The sequence below is a fragment of the Ammodytes marinus genome (genome assembly GCF_949987685.1).
Source record: "Ammodytes marinus genome assembly, chromosome: 8".
Taxonomy (NCBI): Eukaryota; Metazoa; Chordata; class Actinopteri; order Uranoscopiformes; family Ammodytidae; genus Ammodytes; species Ammodytes marinus.
This window is the reverse complement of record NC_137212.1, coordinates 11,570,412-11,591,688: the sequence shown is the minus strand read 5'-3', so window position 1 is coordinate 11,591,688 and position 21,277 is coordinate 11,570,412. Positions and strand designations below refer to the sequence as shown.

The 21,277-nt window shown below is 39.3% G+C and overlaps 3 protein-coding genes across 5 annotated transcripts in view; 1 reads left to right on the top strand and 2 right to left on the bottom strand.

Moving 5' to 3' along the window:
- Nucleotides 1-275: 275 nt before the first annotated feature.
- LOC307253998 (arrestin domain-containing protein 3-like) lies at nucleotides 276-1,429 on the bottom strand (the record flags this gene model as incomplete). The annotated part of the gene is made up of 2 exons (XM_080032220.1): nucleotides 1,336-1,429; nucleotides 276-538 (listed from the first exon to the last, which is right to left on the bottom strand). Exon 2 carries the CDS (start codon nucleotides 534-536, stop codon nucleotides 276-278), a length of 261 nt encoding a protein of 86 aa, XP_079888346.1. The 5' UTR covers nucleotides 537-538; nucleotides 1,336-1,429.
- Nucleotides 1,430-12,114: 10,685 nt separating this feature from the next.
- uba52 (ubiquitin A-52 residue ribosomal protein fusion product 1) lies at nucleotides 12,115-14,416 on the top strand. The gene is made up of 5 exons (XM_080033440.1): nucleotides 12,115-12,161; nucleotides 12,567-12,678; nucleotides 13,326-13,412; nucleotides 13,713-13,815; nucleotides 14,266-14,416. Exons 2-5 carry the CDS (start codon nucleotides 12,576-12,578, stop codon nucleotides 14,357-14,359), a joined length of 387 nt encoding a protein of 128 aa, XP_079889566.1. The 5' UTR covers nucleotides 12,115-12,161; nucleotides 12,567-12,575; the 3' UTR covers nucleotides 14,360-14,416.
- A 4,010-nt stretch (nucleotides 14,417-18,426) lies between these two features.
- Nucleotides 18,427-21,277, bottom strand: part of LOC307254197 (homer protein homolog 3-like) — a 44,708-nt gene continuing 41,857 nt past the window's right edge. For all 3 annotated transcript variants that reach the window (XM_080032483.1, XM_080032482.1, XM_080032481.1), the window contains one exon: nucleotides 18,427-20,456. In XM_080032483.1, coding sequence (XP_079888609.1) covers nucleotides 20,271-20,456 — 186 coding nt within the window. In that variant the 3' untranslated portion in view covers nucleotides 18,427-20,270. The remainder of the gene's footprint in view (nucleotides 20,457-21,277) is intronic.

Below are 21,277 nucleotides of genomic sequence, written 5' to 3'. Positions count from 1 at the left end.
GGAATGATCCTGCATCTTCTTTTGACCGGGCTGGGCTCTCCATGCCGAACAAGCATTATTTAAATTAATTTATTTTGCTAAATTATAACTAACTGTATGACACCAAGAATCATTGCCATAAATCTAATGGTACCGTACATTTAAAATGGAAAAAACTCTGCCGCTGTAATTCACCTGGAATCTCCTGTGGTTATTCTGCAGCCAGTTTGATAAATAAACGCAGTAATGCAGTGATTGTTAACCTTCCAGGGGTTGGACGCCATCCGTAGCGTTCATCACTGACCTCGGATCAGATGCTGTCTCTTCCTGAAGTACGTGATCTTGGAGGTGTAGTCGTTGTAGACCGAGTTCATGCCGCGGTTCTCCAGCCAGTGTGCGGTGGCCACCCCTCTTCCCTGCACCCTCATGGAGTGAACCCTGGTGTCCCTTCGGAGCTCCAGGAACACTTGGCCGGACACCACCTCCCCTCCGGTGAACGCTGCATCAGCCGGGCTGTCCAGCTCCAGCGTGAAAGACTTTATGGAGCCAAGTGTCATCACTAGGAGTGGGGGTAGTTAAGCAAAACACACATTATGACCGGGCTGAGGGCTTAACACACCAACACATTCGTATGGTTTACTCTGATGGTGTCTGTAAAACTGGTTTTCAGGTGCTGTAAATAAAGCCAGAATCAGCTGGTGGAGGCATGATGATTATTAAAACATCTAGGACTCCTGTGTGTACACAAGCCAATTAGGCATGTGGAGCCTGGCATTCAATATTTTAAATATACTATAATGCAAAGTTTGTGAACTGCTTTTAAATGTGCACTTTCCATTAAACCAACATTCCTATTTTATTTTGGAGAGCTTACTGAGCTGAGGTTGGGGTAAGGGTTGGATGGCTGTGATGTCTAAATAAAATATTAATAACATATTCATTATTATGTTTCTAGGTTGGATCTTGAAACAGAGTGGTTACCAAATTATATTCTAACCATTTTTGTTTTACTCAAATATACAGACACACCCTTCATTTCATAAACAAATAAAACCATTATTCTCTTTTCAAGATTCCCATTTAGAATTGGTGCGAAAGGTATGAATATTTGGTCCAAACTTACAGCCTCTGCAAATAACTAAAATTCTAAATTTAAAATTGTGTAAACCCCACTCAATGTCAACGTCATATAAATTATTATTCCCCCGGAATAAATAGGATAAGGTAAGACTACTTGTCAAAGCCATACTTTATAACGGTGCGTGGTTATCGCACATTTTGTTAGAGCGGTTCTAAGCCAATCAGGGTTGAGAACCGGGTCTACGTGTTCGTTGAGATGAGGTTTTAAAAACTCACCGGCAGGACAGTGGGGCAAAACAGCGGTCCTCCTGCTCAACGGCGACGTTCAGCGAACAGACAAATACAATGTTTACTACCAACTGGACGTTCAATGGAAGCCCAGTCTTTATAAACGCACGTCGGTGGTAGATCTCAACGCCCAGAAACACCGCAGCTCTCTGTTTTACACCAATGATAAGGAGCACATGAGAGTCACGCCCGCCCACTTTACACGAAGGCGAAAGAAGACAGCGTGGACGGACTGAATGTTAAGTGACGCAGAACAACAAGATGATGTTCCGGCAAAACCTTTCAAATTAAAACTGTAAAAATGTTTCGCACTTGCGTTTTATTAATCGTTTACGTGTAAATCTGTGTGTAAGCAGAATCTTTTTATTTAATGCACCATTGAGGGAGGAGATTAAATATTAATAAACGATACATTGGACCATATACATAATAAAGAATGGACCGTTACTCGACTACCTTTCTCGAACGCAGGCTTTTATTTTGAAGGCAATACAACTTTTCAGTTAAAATATATTTGAATCATATATAAGCCAGTCTAAATTATTTTTAGATGGGATGGAATTATGTGTATAGAAAGTAATTTCGAAAATAAATTGTATATTCAATGATTACACTTGAAGTTATAAGACATTTTTGGGTGGAACTAATGTAGCCTACATTTTTGTTCAAATAAAATACACATGGGGCGCCCTTAGCTCAGTTGGTATGGCGTCCCCCCAATGGGCCTCGGCCAGCAGCGGACCTGGTTTCGATTCCAGCCCGCGGTTGTTCTCTGCATGTCACTCCCCTCTCTGCCGCATTTCAACTCTGTCTCTACTCTATCAATAAAGCATAAAAATGCCAAAAAAAAATATCTTGTAAAAAAATACATAAGAAGGCAAGGGACATAGGCCTACAAGAATGATGAAATGTTTGAATAATAATAATGCAAATTAAAACCCCTATTTCACAAAGTGATCCAAAAAAACATGTAATGTAGGAAAACTAAGTATTACATTTAAGTTAAATGAAACTTAAATGTGTTGTAATCAGTGGACATGAACTCAGATTTTTATTTTTAAATGAAATGTTGATGTTATTTTTTGCTATTGCAATTATACAATTATCTATCTATCTATCTATCTATCTATCTATCTATCTATCTATCTATCTATCTATCTATCTATCTATCTATCTATCTATCTATCTATCTATCTATCTATCTATCTATCTATCTATCTATCTATCTATCTATCTATCTATACCTTTACAAATACAGTAGCCTATATATATATATATTTATAATAAACTAAAAGAAAAAAATTAAACACCAAAGCATTGTTTTCATTTTGTATTATCTTGATAAATGCCAGTGTCTTCATCCTTTCAAAAGGTAATCGTAAAAGATGTTATTTCTTATCAGATGCTGTCCCTTCTACTATGCTCTGTAGCACCAAATGAATTCTGCTGAAACCTTTCTGCTCAAATGCCTATTACAGTATTGGTCAAATTAGCCACATCATACATGTGAGAATTGTGTCCTTGAGCAGTGACCTATACATGCTCACTTGTTAATGAAGATTGTTTTTAAGTGACTAGGGGCCAAAATGAAGAAGAAAAAAGGTTATGAATTATGTTTAGGGTCAAATGAAAATGTCTGGCTGAAAATTAAACTGTATTTGGCGTGCTTTTTGTCTGACAGGCAAAGTCTAACAATAGCTGATCGGCCTGTTCTGGAGTTGAATCTGGTATTAGACCATGTTGTTGCAGCTGTACCCCTTGGACTTGAACCTGGGCGCCAGCTCACATTCCATCCAGCCCATACCTGAACAGTTGCCTTTTCAATAGGTTGATGAACTCCAGAATCAGTTTATGTACCTGCTTGCCTGCCAATTTATTTTGCATATCAGGGTCAAGGCTGTGTTATTGCTACAACATAAATTGTTTTTGCAGAGTTTTGTGGTCAACCATGCTTGAAGGAGTAGATGAGAATCTTCCTGTGAAATGGACGGTATAACCTTCTTCTAAGCAGTAAGTATTGACAGTGTAAACAAGGTGGAAGTAGAATAGTTAAGCCCAGGGCCTAACCCTATAACCCAAATATGACAGGGGAGGCAACAGTTGAAGTTAAAGCTACATTACTTACATGACATTTCACACTCTGATGGCTCCAGTACTAATCGCTTTGATTTGTTTATCAGCCTATAGTCATCCAGTTAATCGAAAAACACACAGCATTGAGGGTGGATTGAACAGATTGCTTTCGTAGCATGCATGCATGCATGCATTCTTGAAATTTAAATTAATTCTAAGTTTTATTGAGTTTGAAGACTGAGGATCTGGGTTCAAGTTCTTCACATGAATAGAATATTCCAACATGAAACCTCATTTAATGGGGTCATTGAAAATAATTCTGGGCAATGTAGGGGAGATCTGAGCCACTTTTTACATTTGCTCCCCTCTAAGCGAGCTAAAATGATTTATCACTCAAATTTACACATTTCCCATTAATGCAGGATGTTTCCTAGAAATGGGCATTAGCAGAATTTTTTCAAGACAAAGGGCAGTGAAAATATGATTGTTTTAAAAAAAGTTGTCATGTGGCTCACTTTACCCCAGGTGTGGGGTAAACTGATCCACTTACTTTTTCCATTCTGAAACTACCATAACAACACATATTGTAACAGTAAGAATCCTGAAAGCTAGCCACACATTCCAGAACTAATGTCGGACTAGTAAAAGAATGATGGGGTTTGGTCAATTAAGCAAAGCAAATTTTCTAAACACTTGAAAGTAACTCTGAACAAAATCAAATACAACATATTATAATTCAAACGGTTTTAATGAGATTCAAATGAAAGATAGAACCAGTTAGATTAGAACATAGTCTGGGGGTCAAAACACAGGACCCTTAGAGCCAGCTAGTGTCTGGGGGTCAAAGCATAGGAAAATCAGAACCAGCGAGAACAGCCTGGGACTCAGAACACAGGAGAAGACCCAACTGGATTATAACATCAGCCTGTCATACTCTACAACTAGGCCTACTCTACATTCCAGCCCTGAAGGTTACAGGGACAGATGAGAAGGTGCTCTATCCGTGTGGTTGCCCCAGGTCGTCTTCCTGGTGTATTTCCTTGGCATGATGGCTTTTCTACAATGTGTATGACATTAAAATAAAACATATGTCATGTAATATTACATTAAAATATGTTTAAGACTAAACTTAACTTGTGCCTCATGGTGGGGGAAAGTGAGACAGTGGCTCACTTTCCCCCACAGCATTTGGCTCACTTTCCCCCACCACCACAATTTGAGAAAAAACTACCTCTCTTAAGGCCATTTCAGACTGTAGGCGACATTCCGCTCGCGTTGTCGCCTAGCACCGCGGCTTCACTTTGCGCTCCCCGTGTGAAGTGACAGGCGGAGGAGCGCGATTGTGAATTTTCAACCGCCGCGACAAAAAGATAAACAGTTCTCAACTTTTCCAACGGCTCCTACGAGCGCGGGCAAGCGTTCGACGAGCACGGAAGCGACAGTTCCACGGGAGTGCGCCCGCTTGTCGTGCCGCCTGACAGAACGCTGCGCCTTCTCTCTGCCCGCTCGCCTCTCCATTGACAATGCATTGCCAGGGGCGACAAACACGTTCTGTCTGAAACGCCCTTTAGCATTTCAGGCTAATCTTCAGTTATCAGCATCACATGGTTTCATTTGTTGGTAGTTCATCAACACGTATGATAGAGGTTTTTCTACGTGAATACATTTGCTTTGGCACAACTTTTGATTAAGTTGACAGCAAGAAAATTTACTTTTACATGGAAAATACCCATTTTGGTGAAAAAAACATGCTTACCACAGCACCATGAGGTCCTCTTTTTCAGGGCCATGGGGAAATGAGAGGGACTTGAAAACATATATCTCACATGACCACAAATGTTTTCCGTTGCCTAGATACAGGGGGTGGCTCACATTACCCGATGCCTCAGATTCCCCCGTTCTCCCCTATGCGTTTGACTCAATGAGCGGTAGAAGAAGTTAACTGCATTTTTTTTTGAACACACAAAAAAAATGCTACATATTTCCTGTGGTCATTCTACTGCCAGTCTGATAAATAAACACAATACATAAACACAGCGATTGTTAACCTTCCAGTGGCCGAACACCATCCGTATATTCCTAGTCCTATAGTCACACATTTTCATAGCTGTTTACTCCTTTTTTCACAAAGACATTTTCAATTGATTTTGGGGGCCAAGAGTCCATAAAACCAGTCACACAGAAGTTAAATGTCACCAATGCTACATTGTGTTTTTTACATGTTCACTATTATGTCAGACCTTCAGTGTAAAGCTAATTTTGTATTAGTGTTTTATGTGTCCAAAAATGAGAAATTCTGAGATTTCCATTAATACTTCATGTTGTCAAAAAGACTCAGCAGCATTTTCAGAAACACAAACTATAAAATCCAGAGAATATCAAATATGTGGATTGTGCACGTTAACATGTTGTAAAAAAAGAAAACTATCAAAACTATTTTATACTCTTGATTTGACGTTATCTTTTATCAGGAGCCATGCATGCAACAACAATCACTGCATGACAAAATTAGTGAAAAGTTGTGTCTTGACAGGACGCCGCAAGATCAGAGGTTTGGCAGTGTAGTGTTCCTTGTGGGTGGTGCTGAAGTGCTCCTGGTCCAGCGGAAACCGGAAATTGGTCTTTTTGATTAACAGAAAGAGAGGCAGAAAAATAATATTATGTTGAGTGATGAAAACTAAGAAAGAGACCTAGAGTAACGCATCACATCCACTATCTTTCGCAGGTAAAACATGCAACTGCTGCTGGTATTTCTAGTAATTTTACTACTACCATCAATGATTTAATCATATTGTTAATTGAAGCTACTATGACAAAGATTACGAACACTGATGTTACTACTGCTGTTACTGTTAAATTATGCAGGTGCAAGGGAACATAATTGATTTGAGTTTAAGATCTCTCACCGTCTGCTGTGACACACAAGGTGACTGTCTGCTGGTCTTCAGAGGGATGTAATCAGTCTTGGCTGTGCTGAGCTTCCACTCATGTTCTGCCAAACAGAATAAACACATTTAATATCTACATGTACCTCCCTTTAAACACACAAACATGAGAAAAAAACTTCACCTGGTCCATTCAATATGTTGCTCGGCAGCTGGGTGGCCGGCCTGGCTTGCTCTCCATTCTGTTTGCTGTAGTGTTCTTTGGCCGTGGTTGAGTAGTACAGGCTGGACAGACGGGGTTGGCTGAACTTTACATGGCTCTTGGTCATGATTTCACTCCCGGGAACAAACACTGGACGCTTTGTTTGGTTCAGCTACAGGGAGGAACATTGTCAGCATTATCAAATCTGGCACAGTTAAGATAAAACTTTTGACTGAACAAACTTGTTCAAAATCAACTCCAAATTATATAGGAACGTGTGCAAAGATTTTTTTTAAAGGTGGAAAAAAACTCTACAAACTTTTATGATTTATGCATCATTATGTACAAGAATTATTATGAATATTTTAAGAAAAACTAAGTAGAAGGACTGCTATCTCACATCAGGAAAGGAAATTCTGTTGAGCGTGACAGACATCCTCTCTTTGTTGCGCCTTGTATCAGTGTCCCCTTTGGGTAAAGAACTGGAATATTGGTCCATCTTTGTCAGAACAACTGGATCTCCTGGGAAATATACCAAATAGATTGATCAAGGCGGGACAGCAGAGATAGATCAATAGTAGGGGAGAACGGGGTAATTCGAGCCACTTTTTACATTTGCTCCCCTCTAAGCGAGCTAAAATGATTTATCACTCAAATGTACACATTTCCCATTAATTCAGGATGTTTCCTAGAAATGGGCATTAGCAGAATTGTTTCAAGACAAAGGGCAGTGAAAATATGATTGTTTTAAAAAAAGTTGTCATGTGGCTCACTTTTTCCACTCTGAAACTACCATAACAACACATATTGTAACAGTAAGAATCCTGAAAGCTAGCCACACATTCCAGAACTAATGTCGGACTAGTAAAAGAATGATGGGGTTTGGTCAATTAAGCAAAGCAAATTTTCTAAACACTTGAAAGTAACTCTGAACAAAATCAAATACAACATATTATAATTCAAAAGGTTTTAATAAGATTCAAATGAAAGATAGAACCAGTTAGATTAGAACACAGTCTGGGGGTCAGAACACAGGACCCTTAGAGCCACCTAGTGTCTGGGGGTCAAAGCATAGGAAAATCAGAACCAGCGAGAACAGCCTGGGACTCAGAACACAGGAGAAGACCCAACTGGATTATAACATCAGCCTGTCATACTCTACAACTAGGCCTACTCTACATTCCAGCCCTGAAGGTTACAGGGAAAGACGAGAAGGTGCTCTTTCCGTGTGGTTGCCCCAGGTCGTTTTCCTGGTGTATTTCCTTGGCATGATGGCTTTTCTACAATGTGTATGACATTAAAATAAAACATATGTCATGTAATATTACATTAAAATATGTTTAAGACTAAACTTAACTTGTGCCTCATTTGGCTCACTTTCCCCCACCACCACAATTTGTGAAAAAACTACCTCTCTTAGCATTTCAGGCTAATCTTCAGTTATCAGCAGCACATGGTTTCATATGTTGGTAGTTCATCAACACGTATGATAGAAGTTTTTCTACGTGAATACATTTGCTTTGGCACAACAGTTGATTAAGTTGACAGCAAGAACATTTACTTTTACATGCAAAATACCTATTTTGGTGAAAAAAAAACATGCTTACCACAGCACCATGAGGTCCTCTCTTTCAGGGCCATGGGGAAATGAGAGGGGCTTGAAAACGTATATCTCACATGACCTCAAATGTTTTCCGTTGCCTAGATACAGGGGGTGGCTCACATTACCCGATGCCTCAGATTCCCCCGTTCTCCCCTATGTCAATACTCAATACTCCATTTGTATCTCAATATTGTCTTAACTTAGATTGAATTATATAATGTAAAGGTTAGGATTAATGATTTGGTTGTGAAAAATGTCTAAATGTAAGCCCTAATCGCCCAATGGCCCAGTAATTAAACTGTGCCTTGTACAGTCATACAGTCAAAGTCTGTGGTCAATCAGGTGTAACCCTGGATGAAAATGTTAGTGACAACATGAATATTATGACGCACCTTAGCACTAAACAATATCTGCTTAGTTAAGTTTCCTCAAACACAATAAACAGTAGGCCTACGAAAAAAACATATAATCATTTAGGATGTTGGTATTTGAAGGCCCCAAGCAGCTGCTCAGTTTTCTAATAGCACGGGTTCAGGCTGTAACTAAATACATTAAAGTTGTCCTCGCTATGAGAATCCAAGTTCTTAGATCTGAATGATCAGTTTGCAAACATTAAAAATTGTTCCGTCTGAACAGAAACATGAAAACACTCACTCTGATTGTAGTCACAAAATGCATCACTGGATGTGGACGACCATGAGTCCTTGGAGTATTGCCCAAGGTTTAGCTTCAACCGTTCCTTCACCACACGTGGCCTGTGTTAAAAACAGAGATAATACTTTCACTATATTTGGGTGGGTACGAACTAAATAATCTGAGCTTGATTTTCTAGAGCTATGAGTCGTTCAATTGATGGTTTTTGCAGTGAAACTAAGGAAGCTGAAAGAGATCTGAAGCCACAGTTTCCTCTACTGTTTGATGTATCTGAGTCACGTGGCAGGAGTTTCTCCAGCGAAGTGGAAAAGCTGCAGACCTGCAGACAGTGGGCCAGCTGAATGATGTTGCATGGGTGGTCCCTCTTTCTATTATCTTCCCAGGATCTCCCATGGTCACTTTGGAGACGTGCTGTAGAAAGACATTATGAGAAAAGTCACAAAAAACCCATCTCATGGAAAGCTTCATCAAATGTTGATGCCTTTGTCACTATTGTGTCTACTTAAAACTGAAGGTGCAGGTGCTCGGGTCATAGAGTCTTCCCTTAGCATGCAAACAGCTGAGCATAAAACATGTCAGCCTGCATTATGGTTTATCCTTAATGTGAAGTCAGACAAAAGGACGTATCTGTAACCTGTACATAGTTAGTTTTACCCTTTTTTTATGGATTACCAAACCAGTTAAGAGTTGTTCCTAACTTAACCTGTGAATGTGCTGTGACTTAACCAGTTATAACAAACCATGGGATGTACATTTATGAGACAATAAAAATTTGCATTTTGGGCTCAGAAATATGTTGCACCAACTGTAACATTTAGCTAAATGTACTTAAAGTATAGTACTTAAAGTACTCACACTGAATTGTTGCTACCACTGTTAGATGATATATTGTTATATTATTGTTACGAAAAGGTGGAAGCATTTTAATGTTATGAGAAACTGAAAAAACGAGAGATAGTTGGTTGCACATAAATAAAACAAGTTTTTTCAACTCAAGTGAGATTAACGCCTGATTGAACCCGATCTGTCAGTACAGACTAAACATACAAGGCAATAGACAACAAAAGCCTAATAGAAGTATGAGTCTAGAAGTTGATACAAAAAATAAATTACCCTGATTCAGCTTTCTCTATACTGATGCTTAATTAAAATGTGAGGTAATGTGTCTGCTGCGCTTTTCAAAATGTGTCTAAAGTACAAGTTTACTGTAAGGATTCGGCCTTATATCTGGGCTAAAGCAGAGACGTGAGCTGTATGTTTTTTTCAGTAGAATGGAGGAGAAATTGCATTATTGTACTTTTCTCATAGTGACTTTTAAATCACTGCCAGCGTAAATAAGTAACTCTTGTGGCAACAGTTTCCCACCAGAGTCTGAAGGTTTTCTTTCAAGCCATGTAATGATCGGTAGGAGAGAAAAAAATAGCTCATGACCAACATCTTTACCTTTTCCACAGGTGGTGCAGCTCTGCTCCAGGCTCCATCGAATATCTTGTTATATTGGGTGATATAGCGATCATGGTGAACGTCCCCTTTGATTGTAGGAAAGCCCTCTTCTGAAGATAAAAAATTTAAATAAACACATTGTGCATGAACCTAAGATGACATAGCTTTCTTAAGTTATTCATTACAAGGTGATGATCTTGCATGGCAGACAGCTTTGGACAGTTGGAATGTTTACTTAACCCTGTTAAGAGTTAATTACTAACCAAATTTTATGAATTTTCTTATCAATCATTAGCACCAAATCCATAATTTAATTTGGATTGATAGTTTTTGACTCTGAAAAAGAATCAAAACACAATCAATGCTGTCACTAACCTAGATGTTTGGCCTTGGCTCTTGCAACAGGAGAGCCATGTTGGAGGGTAAAGGAGGCTTTAGTGGCGCTAACTGGGGAGTTCTCTGCTTGCTGGACCTTTTTGAATGCGTCTGGTGGTCGAGTGGGATTGGGAGGGGGCTGGAAGGGCTGGGGCTGGTATTTCTCGGACTGCGTGGTTAGGAAAGCGATCTCTCCGGGGTCTTTTTGCATCTTGAAGTTGGTATAAAGCGTTGTCCAGCGTGGCGTGCGGGTCATCTGTGGCAATTGGTGACCATGGTAGGATGCCCTCGTCTCTGTCAGGTACTCCTTGATGTGCCTCAAGTCCTTGTGGTCCACCTGGGCTGGGGCAGGCTGACAAACAGTTTCTGCCTTCTTGGAAGAAATAGGCTTGAAATCCTCCTGGAAACGTGTTTTGAATGCATGTTCATGGTTCCTGTCCAGGAATGGGATGTTGTTAGCCAGAAGCAACTCTTTGCCCACAGGGCGAGGCTGGATCAGTGTCTTTACCACTGCAGGCATAATGGATGCCACCAGTGAGCTCCTTACATTACTTGAACTTGTTTCTTCAGCTAGCCATCTTCCTCTGAAGCAGGTGAAAAATGCTACAATGCCTCACCATGGAAACCTCAGTGCTGTGGAACATGATGATGCTGATACTGTTGCTGCTCCTGCAAAGAAACAGATGCATGACAGGGTGTCCAATTACCTGGCTACACATGCACACAGACCTAGTCATTTGTATCATTTTATTCCCCAATAAGGACACAAACACAAACAACTTGTCACACTGTAAAGTAGCAAGCCTTTACGGAAAACCAAATTGTAAATGTTGCTGTTTTTGTTTACACTTAATAATGTAACTAGCTTTGTTTGCGTTACAAAAACACATCAATTCTTCACCTATAGGAACCTACTAATTATTGTGGGTGGAGGTTCATGATTCTTGTATGCATTGTTAAGCATTGCCTAAGATAAGTGGAACTTCAACTTGATGCATGATTTGTGTTGTTTGAGCAAAAGAAAAATGCATGGGCTAGTAGGCCTAACACGTCATCAAAAGAGATGCTGCCTTTGTTTAAATATAGGCTAGGCCTTAATCATAAATATCCTATACCATAACCTATATTATAGGCCTACATTGGAAATAGGCTACTTTAGGCCTAGTATTATATTTGCTTCTCATATTAGATCAAATGTGCACATTAGCTATTAAGTGTTTTGTTCATTCATGCGTGTTCACGATGTGGCCAACATCAATTGCCCTGTTACAACAGCAGGTGTCAGTCAAATATCGCGTGGGTGTGTGCTACTTTAATTTTCAATTACAACCTATAAACCTATAAAGAAACAGCCTTATTCATTAGGATGTATTCATTATTTGAATTTGGGCTTAATTATTATTTTTTTTTCTAAATAAGAAGTTTGGTGTATTTTTGCCTGGTCAAAAAGAAAATTGAAAACGAAATGATTAAATACGAAGGCAGGGATTTTATTCCCAAGGAAACCGGGAGAGGAAGTGACGTATCTCAGCGTCAGCCTTTTCCGCTCTCTTTTCGTTGAGGCTCAGCTAGCGGCCGGGTGGGTACACGTTCTGTCCACTATGTATTTATCGTTTTTAACTGGGCTTTGTTCTATTAAAGGCGAATACAACTGTGTATTGCGAATCGTTTATCGGCAGTCACTGTGTTTTTACTTTTACTGGTTCATTTCGAAGGAAGAAAATACAGACAATTGTGACTTGAGTCCCACGCTAACAGGACGCATGTGGCGAGGCCCCGCTTTCATGCTAACACGAGCTAACAGATAGCACAAACATTTTTATGAATAATCTAATTGATTAGCAGTAGTGAAGGTCTTGTCATTACGTTTTGTATTGAATTTATTTAACGCGTATCTGTTTCGTTAGCTTGTCAGCTTGTTGTGAAAGATGCGATTAGCGTGTTAGCTAAACTTTGAGCTAACGTGATATTCTCCGTCTTGCAGCCTGCAAACATGCAGATCTTCGTGAAGACGTTGACGGGGAAAACCATCACCCTTGAGGTTGAGCCCAGCGACACTATCGAAAATGTCAAAGCAAAGATCCAGGATAAGGAAGGTGAGACCGCAGGGGGTTACTATGAAAGTGATGGGAGGCCTGTCAGTTTGGTAGCGAGCAATTTGATAAGTTCAGAAATGCAGGTTTATTATTTTCAAAAAGTGTGGTAAAACTATGTTCATGATTAACTGTGAAAGGTGTTTTGCTATTGAGGAAAACTGGAAGACTGCATTTCTTGCCCTTCTTGTCTAATGTCAGTGTTCCAAGTCTTAAAAATCTAAAGACCCCAGACTGCATTTTAAAAAACTCTTAATTTATGTTGGTCTATTTTAAGTGATACGTTATCTTTATTTTATTAGTTGTGTATTTAATGACCAGAAAGGAATTTATTTCAAATCTAAAGGAATCTATACATTTTTCAATATTGGTCACTTTACAAAATAATTTGTTTATTCCCCAGTATAACATTGTGAAATGAGTCTTACATTTCATTATGTGTGACTTTGAAATAGTTGCAGAGTCTTCAATCTAACTTGCATTAAGTTGCAGGAGCCCTGAAGTCAAATATTTGATTGACACACGTTAATCAGCCAGTCTTTTCAACCATTTGGCATCTTTGCGTCTTCTTCTTGCCTCTAAACAGAAGTCGTTGTTCATGCTCCAAAAATATAAATACAGTCTGTTTGAAAAGTGTCTGTTTTGTGCAGGAATTCCCCCTGATCAGCAGCGTCTGATCTTCGCTGGCAAACAGCTGGAGGATGGACGCACACTGTCAGACTACAACATCCAGAAAGGTAACAGTTCATTTTAGACAAGGCCAGATGTGCTCAGTGAGTTTTCCAGGTGGCTTGCTGGTGTCATCATAAATTGTAACACTAAATCATATCAAGTGTATGCTAAATTTGTATAATATTATGCCTAAAAGTTCACATTTTGTATTTGTGAAGCACCATTGTTCCATTCCTTTAAGGCCACAACTTATTTTATAGATCAATGTATTTGCATATTGGGGAAAACGCTTAGAGCAGGCTTTATGTTAGCTGTTTTAAAATGTGACGGAACTTGACAATGACGTGTCTTGATCTGCCCACCAGAGTCCACTCTGCATCTGGTTCTGCGTCTGCGTGGTGGCATCATTGAGCCTTCCCTCAGACAGCTGGCCCAGAAATACAACTGTGACAAGATGATCTGCCGCAAGTAAGTCTTGAAAATGATAAAAACTGTGTTTTTATATACAGTATATTGGTAGGTTAAGGATCAGATGCATAAAATGAATAAATTAATTGCCATATCGTGGCTGCATGATGTTGTGTTTAAATGCTGCAAACATAGGCTAAAATTACAACATTTGTGGACAGGCTCTATTTTGAATGTTGTCTCATCTCACATGGCCAAATAAATCCCTCCCTCAATTTCAGTCGTTAAGGAGCTACTGAACGGCTAAGCTGCTACTTGTGCATTTAGCCATTGTTACATGATTTCAAAAAAAATCCCCACAAATGAAGAGACTCCTGAATTTGATAGCATTAGAAATGCATTTGTTGTCTGAAGTACTGTATGAACAAGTTTTAGCTTTCAAAATTCTCATGATGATTTTGTAGAATTTTCCTTACCGTACTGACTGACACCTGACCACTTGTTTTGCAGGTGCTATGCCCGTCTGCACCCCCGTGCTGTCAACTGCCGCAAGAAGAAGTGTGGACACACCAACAACCTTCGCCCCAAGAAGAAGCTGAAGTAGACATTGAGATGGAATTGGCTCTGTGCCATTTTGTGTTAAAATAAATAAGAAAACTGAGCTGCTTGTCTGACTTGTATTTTTTCAGTGTCAGGAAGAAAAGTCAAATGTCTGTGTAATTCATTGCCATGTGCCTGCAGGGTGATTTTTCCACTGCAAGAAATAGTGGAAACAGTCTGAAACAAGATTAAATAGGTTTCTTAATTCTCATGTTACCATTTGCTAAGTGTTTTAAATTTAATACATATTTGTGAGAATTCTGGAAAATTGTTTTACGTCTGAGCAGTGTTCCAAGCAGCTTATCTGATTGGGTAATTTCAGTGAATCTGCTTCTTTGAACTGGCACTGTTTGAAACTGAGTGTTCTCCCAAACCAGGCGGCACAGTGCCAATTTGAACTGGTTTACCTTAGTTTCCAGTTTCACTTTTTTTAAATTTTGGCACAAAGCGTCATTGTGTCAGTCCACTCCACACCGGTCTATTCAATGATACATTTCTGAAGAGGATGGTTAAATATAGACTTAAAAACTTTTCTTAAATATGTCTGGTATCTAAAGTTAAATATCAGTTGAGGGGAAAAAAGTAAGAGTGCTAAATGAACAGTTTCTTGCCTCCGCATTACACAAGACACTGAATTTGCATGACTCCATTTTAATGTTAAAACAGTTCTTTACAAATATAAGGAAATCATCTTATTTTCAAATTACGTACAGACACAAACTGCTCTTCATGTGTGGAAAAATATGTCCTTGAACTGATCATCTCAGTTTTCCTCTTATTTAGCAGAACATCAATGAAAGTAACCAAAGCATTCTGAGGTAATGAGTCGTGCTGAAAAGTCAAATGTTTAGAACACCGAGCAGAGAGCAGTTAATCACAAGTTAATTTTACAAGCCTATTGATGAACTCCGGCTTCATAAAGAAGTTGTGTCTTTTCCAGTTTAGCCACAGCATAGTCTCGCAAAGCCAGACCAAAACTACAACAAGTAGTATGGCCACAGCATGACAGTGGAGTGTCTTTGGTACTGCATTCTCTTGTAGCAGGCAGCAGATGTTTTAAAGAAAAGCTTTATTCCAGTGCATTTGAGGAGTCAGCCCACATAGGTTCAAACATGTTTTATTGCAGGGTGCTCTACCTGCCACTAATATTTATATTGTATTTTCCACACTGCATGGTTTTTCTTTCAGAATTTTTTTTTAAACATAACTAATTGCAACGCCTCAAGGATGCACTAAACAAGACAAGTGTAAAGGAATAATTTTTAACTGACCTATTGTGGATGCTCAATAATAACGATAATTGATCATTCATTCTATTATAACACAAACAAAACAAACATTTACATGTGTTAATCCCCTTCAAGTACAATCATTCAGTACTCATTTATCCTTAAGGAAGAATGAGACCTTTCAATAGAGAAGTATGGTCATACAGTTAGAGGACAGCCTCATTGCCCCTCTTTCTGCGAATAAAGTATAAAATTATCTTCATCTATTACCACAGTGTGATTGGGCACTAAAGATACACTGGAATAAGGCTGATGTGATGCAAATTGTTTCCGACATCAACCATGCTGAGGAGCTGATTACGTTTAGTTTTCTTCATGCTTGATAAAGGCTGGTAGCAATCAGTCATAATCTGGTGAAGCCATGAAAAAAAGCAAACAACGCATCTGCTGAAGAAATTGATGAGGACAGGCTTAACAGAAGTCTAACTACCTATAAAATTATTTCTATTAATTATGAACAGGCATCTATACTACAGGCATCTACAGTTGTGTTCAAAATAATAGCAGTGTGTTTAAAAAAGTGAGGCAAGATCAAAATCCGTATCATAGCTTTTATTTCCAAACTCGCAAATACATTGGGGACATTGCACATTCTATTCCAAATCCAAATATGAAGAAACGTTTGTCAAATGTTTCTTCATCTTTACAGAAAGTGAAGAAAAAGGAATATTAGACTGTTAAAAAAATAGCAGTGTCTGCATTTTTCTTTACAACTCAAACATTTACTGTATCAACTGAAAAATGCATGAAGATTTAGCCTTCCTATGAATCACTGAACTAATATTTAGTTGTATAACCTTTGTTTCTCAGAACTGCTTCACTTCTGTGTTGCAGGGAGCCGACCAACTTATGGCACAGGCGAACAGGTGTTTCAGCCCAGGACGATTGTACCACATTCCACAATTCCTCTGCATTTCTTGGTTTTGCCTCAAAAACAGCATTTTTGATGTCACTACATAGGTTTTCTATTGGATTAAGGTCCAGGGATTGGGCTGGCCACTCCATAACGTTAATCTTGTTGGTCTGAAACCAAGATCTTGTTCGCTTACTGGTGTGTTTGGGGTCGTTGACTTGTTGGAACACCCATTTCAAGGGCATTTCCTCTTCAGCATAAGGCAACATGACCTCTTCAAGTATTTAAATGTAACCAAACTGATCCATGATCCATGGTATGCGATAAATAGACCCGACACCATAGTATGAGAAACATCCCCATAACATGATGTCTGTGCCACCATGCTTCACTGTCTTCAAAGTGTACCGTGACTTGAATTCAGTGTTTGGGGGTCGTCAGACAAACTGTCTGCGGCCCCTATTCAAGCCACAGTACACTTTGAAGACAGTGAAGCATGGTGGCGCAGACATCATGTTATGGGGATGTTTCTCATACTATGGTGTCGTGTATATTTATCGCATACCATGGATCAGGTTGGATACATTAGAATACTTGAAGAGGTCATGTTGCCTTATGCTGAAGAGGAAATGCCCTTGAAATGGGTGTTCCAACAAGTCAACGACCCCAAACACACCAGTAAGCGAACAAGATCTTGGTTCCAGACCAACAAGATTAACGTTATGGAGTGGCCAGCCCAATCCCTGGACCTTAATCCAATAGAAAACCTATGTGGTGACATCAAAAATGCTGTTTTTGAGGCAAAACCAAGAAATGCAGAGGAATTGTGGAATGTGGTCCAATCGTCCTGGGCTGAAACACCTGTTCACAGGTGCCATAAGTTGGTTGGCTTTCTGCAACACAGATGCTCAGAAACAGAGGTTATACAACTAAATATTAGTTCAGTGATACATAGGAAAGCTAAATCTTCATGCATTTTTCAGTTGATACAGTAAATGTTTGAGTTGTAAAGAAAAACGCAGACACTGCTATTTTTTTGAACAGTCTAATATTCCTTTTTCTTCACTTTCTGTAAAGATATAGAAACATTTGACAAATATTTCTTCATATTTGGAGTTGGAATATAATGTGCAATGTCCCCAATGCATTTGCGTGTATGGAAATAAAAGCTATGATACAGATTTTGATCTTTACTCACTTTTTTAAACACATTGCTATTATTTTGAACACAACTGTATACTAGAAACTGTATTGCTCATTCAGTGATGCTTGCTTTTAGCAGTTGATGCCAGAACTCTCATATTGTAATAACTTGTCAAAATGATGACACGTCAATCTTATCAGACCAATTATAACATTAAACCTCTTAATGTTATCACTACTGCGACGTGATGTGGTAACACTTTTATAAAAGCTATTCCTACTGTATTAGGCATGTTAAACTGTAGATGTGACATAAGTTTGGACTGAAAAAAAAACATTTGTTATGAATTGACCATTAATTTAAAATGGTACAACCCTTCCAAAGTAATAATTGCATCATTATGTAAAAATGGGGCACAAGTAGATCATTTTAAATAACAGATTAAGTTATGGTCTTTTTAAATCACATTTTGGACATGTTATCAAGATACTGGCGTTACATCATCAGCTGCAAAAGATTGAACCTTATGTGTACCTAGATTACTGTCATGGAGAAATCAATACCTCATCAAGGGGCGAGAAGCTAAGATCGATGGATATTGTGCATCAGACGTTCACACACAAAGCCGACAGGCAAGTCAATTAAGACCCACTTACTAAAACTATACTGCAGTTGTTTTGAACTCGAGTAGTCTCGGGTTGCACACTGCTAGGTCTTGCGCGCACACGCGCACACACACACACACAGCTTCACATTCCTTGGCAAGTACAGGGGCTTCTGCAGCGCCCATGCAGTGCTCTCATATAGTGATGTATGCTCTGCGGCTGAGCCTCTCTCTAGGGATATTATCACTCTCATGATAAATTATAGTGTTGAGCGACACAGAAAAAATACATAGAGTAGAACTGGATCATTTTGCAAACACTGACAAAAATGTAAACAAAATCAAACATGGCACAAACATAATCAAGTGCAAACGCAGGTTCAACTCAGCAACATCAGTGTGGGGAAGCAGCATCTCTGTCCCTGTCAGGACCTTTCCTTTACACGCTGATCCACCTGTTAAAGTAGTCTACATGGCGGAGAGGACAAACCGAACAGCCAAAGCTCAGATTTCCGCAACAATCTGGCCGGTAGCCATTGTTGATGTCCCATCCTGACTGTTAGCAACCCAATCGACCAACATGAATAATAGAATAAGTGGTGTCAACGAGCAGCCCTCGTAAAACACTGAAAAGACACGGTCGTATGCTGGCAATCCTCACAGGAAAAGAATGATCGAGCAGGTTGTTGCATCTTTGAGTTTGTTGCTGTTCTGGCAGGTGCTAAGCCAGTACCTGCTGCTGCTGCTGCTGCTGCTGACTTCATCCAGGGTCTTTGCCTCTATGTGCCCTTACCCTGATCTAACACCTACTGGGTGCATCTCCACAGTATTGACGGAAGGATGACAGCAAAATGAATTCAAAGTTGCTATTGTGTAAAATCAGACATTTGACTTTCTTACTCGCAGTGACTTCTGAGATAGAATAACATTGTGGGGAAAAAAGCATATCTAAAAGCGGTACTCATACAGCACTGTTATTATGTGCAGGCCTTAAGCTTTTCGTTTAATATTGCATAAGTCTTCAGTCAAACTGCATGCAAAAAAAAAATCTCTTTGTTCTTTATATGAACCAAATATCAAGAATTATGATAAACATTTATGTTTCGTATAGGTGTTAAAATGTAATAGTCCATTAAACCCTTTATCCAACCATCTCCAGCAGTTACAGGACTGCAGTTATACCGTCCAGACAGTTGAATGATTGAGACCTCCAGCTCTGAAGCAAAACTGAGCACCACAGGCTTTTTATTGAACACTTTGAGGCCGTTTTGCCTTGATTTTCCCTTGTTTTACTGCAGAAAGCAAATGTACTAAAACGAGTGGATTACTCACTCTGTTTTGAATTGAAAAGAAAGATGTATCACACAATAATAAATTACAGTAACGTAGAAAATATTTTGATACGTGTTGGAAATGTCTTCTTTTGCAAAATATAATAGTGAGCTTTAAAATCCGTTTGGGCTTTTCAAAAAGTGCTTTGTGTACCATTTGCTATGAATAAATCAGTACCCCTAGTCAATTTGTGAAATAAGTATAAACTACTATAACCAATTGAGACTTCAGTGACAACTGACAAAACCACTGGGTCAGATTGACAATATGCCCAGGATTGCTATGGCAACAAAAAGCGGGGGAGGGTGCAGTTATTCTAGAGCAAATGGGTCGAAAGCTTTCCAGAATTTTCAGATGGTGAAAGGAGTAAAAACCTAGAGTAAAAATCACTTTATCCTCATGAGGGGGTTGAGGTGCTGGAAACTATGATATGGAAAAAAAACAAGCAGTAGTAGCCAAGTAGGCCATACTGTCAACTGTTTATGATTATCATAACAAGGTTGCAATATTAATGTGACAATGACGTGCAGTTTACATTATTTTATTTTGCACATAGCACCTTTGAGAAGTTTCTGATACTGATCCATGAAGGTAAACACCTGCATGTTGCTTTGATTTGTGCTATGCTGACACACCGATCAAGGCCACGTGGATGGAGCTGACTGTGGAGATGCAGCCCATCTCCTGCTGTGGCTATTTGTCAATGAGTTTTGCCAGACTCTGTCTCAGTTCGTTGAGGTCGCAGATCTTCACATCCAGATGCTGGATGACTCGCTGAACCTCAGCCCCGGCTTGCTCCCGCTCCTCCCGGCTGGAGGCCAGTGTCTTCTCAGCGCTCTGCACCCGATCCTCCAACTCGCCGTTTCGTCTCTCCAAATCCTGCCGACGCATTAAATGCTGTTAATACAGTTTTCTCTCATCTGAATTTATTTATGGATCGTTTCTGCATGGGTTCGTCGTACAAAATTGTATTTTCTTTTTAACAATAGCATGGGCAACCACAGCTGTTTAACGTTTTGTGGAATCACCTCTGCAGAGTAGAAAAATCACTCTGGTCAAATGCCATCAATGTAAGCCTGGAGTACACAATTTTCTGCTGTTATTTGTACTACCTCAGTAGATCTGCTCTGACAATAAATGTTATAGAGGGCTGACAATAAAGCATTTGTGCTTTGCCTATTTATTTGTGACTTTCTGTGCATTTCAATTTCAAGATGATTACAGTACAGTTGTATTCAGTAACAAAGACTAGAATTGCCTTTTCAAACTGAGAAATAACAGCAGCAACAAGCACCGGTTCAGCTTTATCTAAAATGTGTGTACAGTTTTACATGTTGTGTCTGCTGCTGACTGATGACAGGCTTATTTGCTTTGAACAGATTAAACTGCACATTTAAATGTGCAATTTGAGCCCTTACAAGGCCATTTTTATGCCAACTGCACCGATGAATAGATTACGAAATGAACACGAGGGCAGCAAAGGCCTATGTGAATATCCATAATTTACCACTGACGCCACTTCTTAAAATGACAAAAAACATAAAGATTATGCAAATGCATCTAGTTTAATCTCCTGCATTAACATGGAGATTCAGTTCAAGTTGTTATCTCCTTGAAGTCCTCAGTTCTCCAGGACTGATTGTCTGCAGTAGGTCTGAACCGTGCTGTCTCTTTTACAGGTATCATTAGTGTAGTCTTGT

Coding starts and splice junctions, on each gene's coding strand:
- uba52 (XM_080033440.1), top strand. CDS start 12,576: ATGCAGATCTTCGTGAAGACGTTGACGGGGAAAACCATCACCCTTGAG. Junction 13,413..13,712: donor AGACTACAACATCCAGAAAG/GTAACAGTTCAT, acceptor TCTGCCCACCAG/AGTCCACTCTGCATCTGGTT. Junction 13,816..14,265: donor GACAAGATGATCTGCCGCAA/GTAAGTCTTGAA, acceptor CTTGTTTTGCAG/GTGCTATGCCCGTCTGCACC.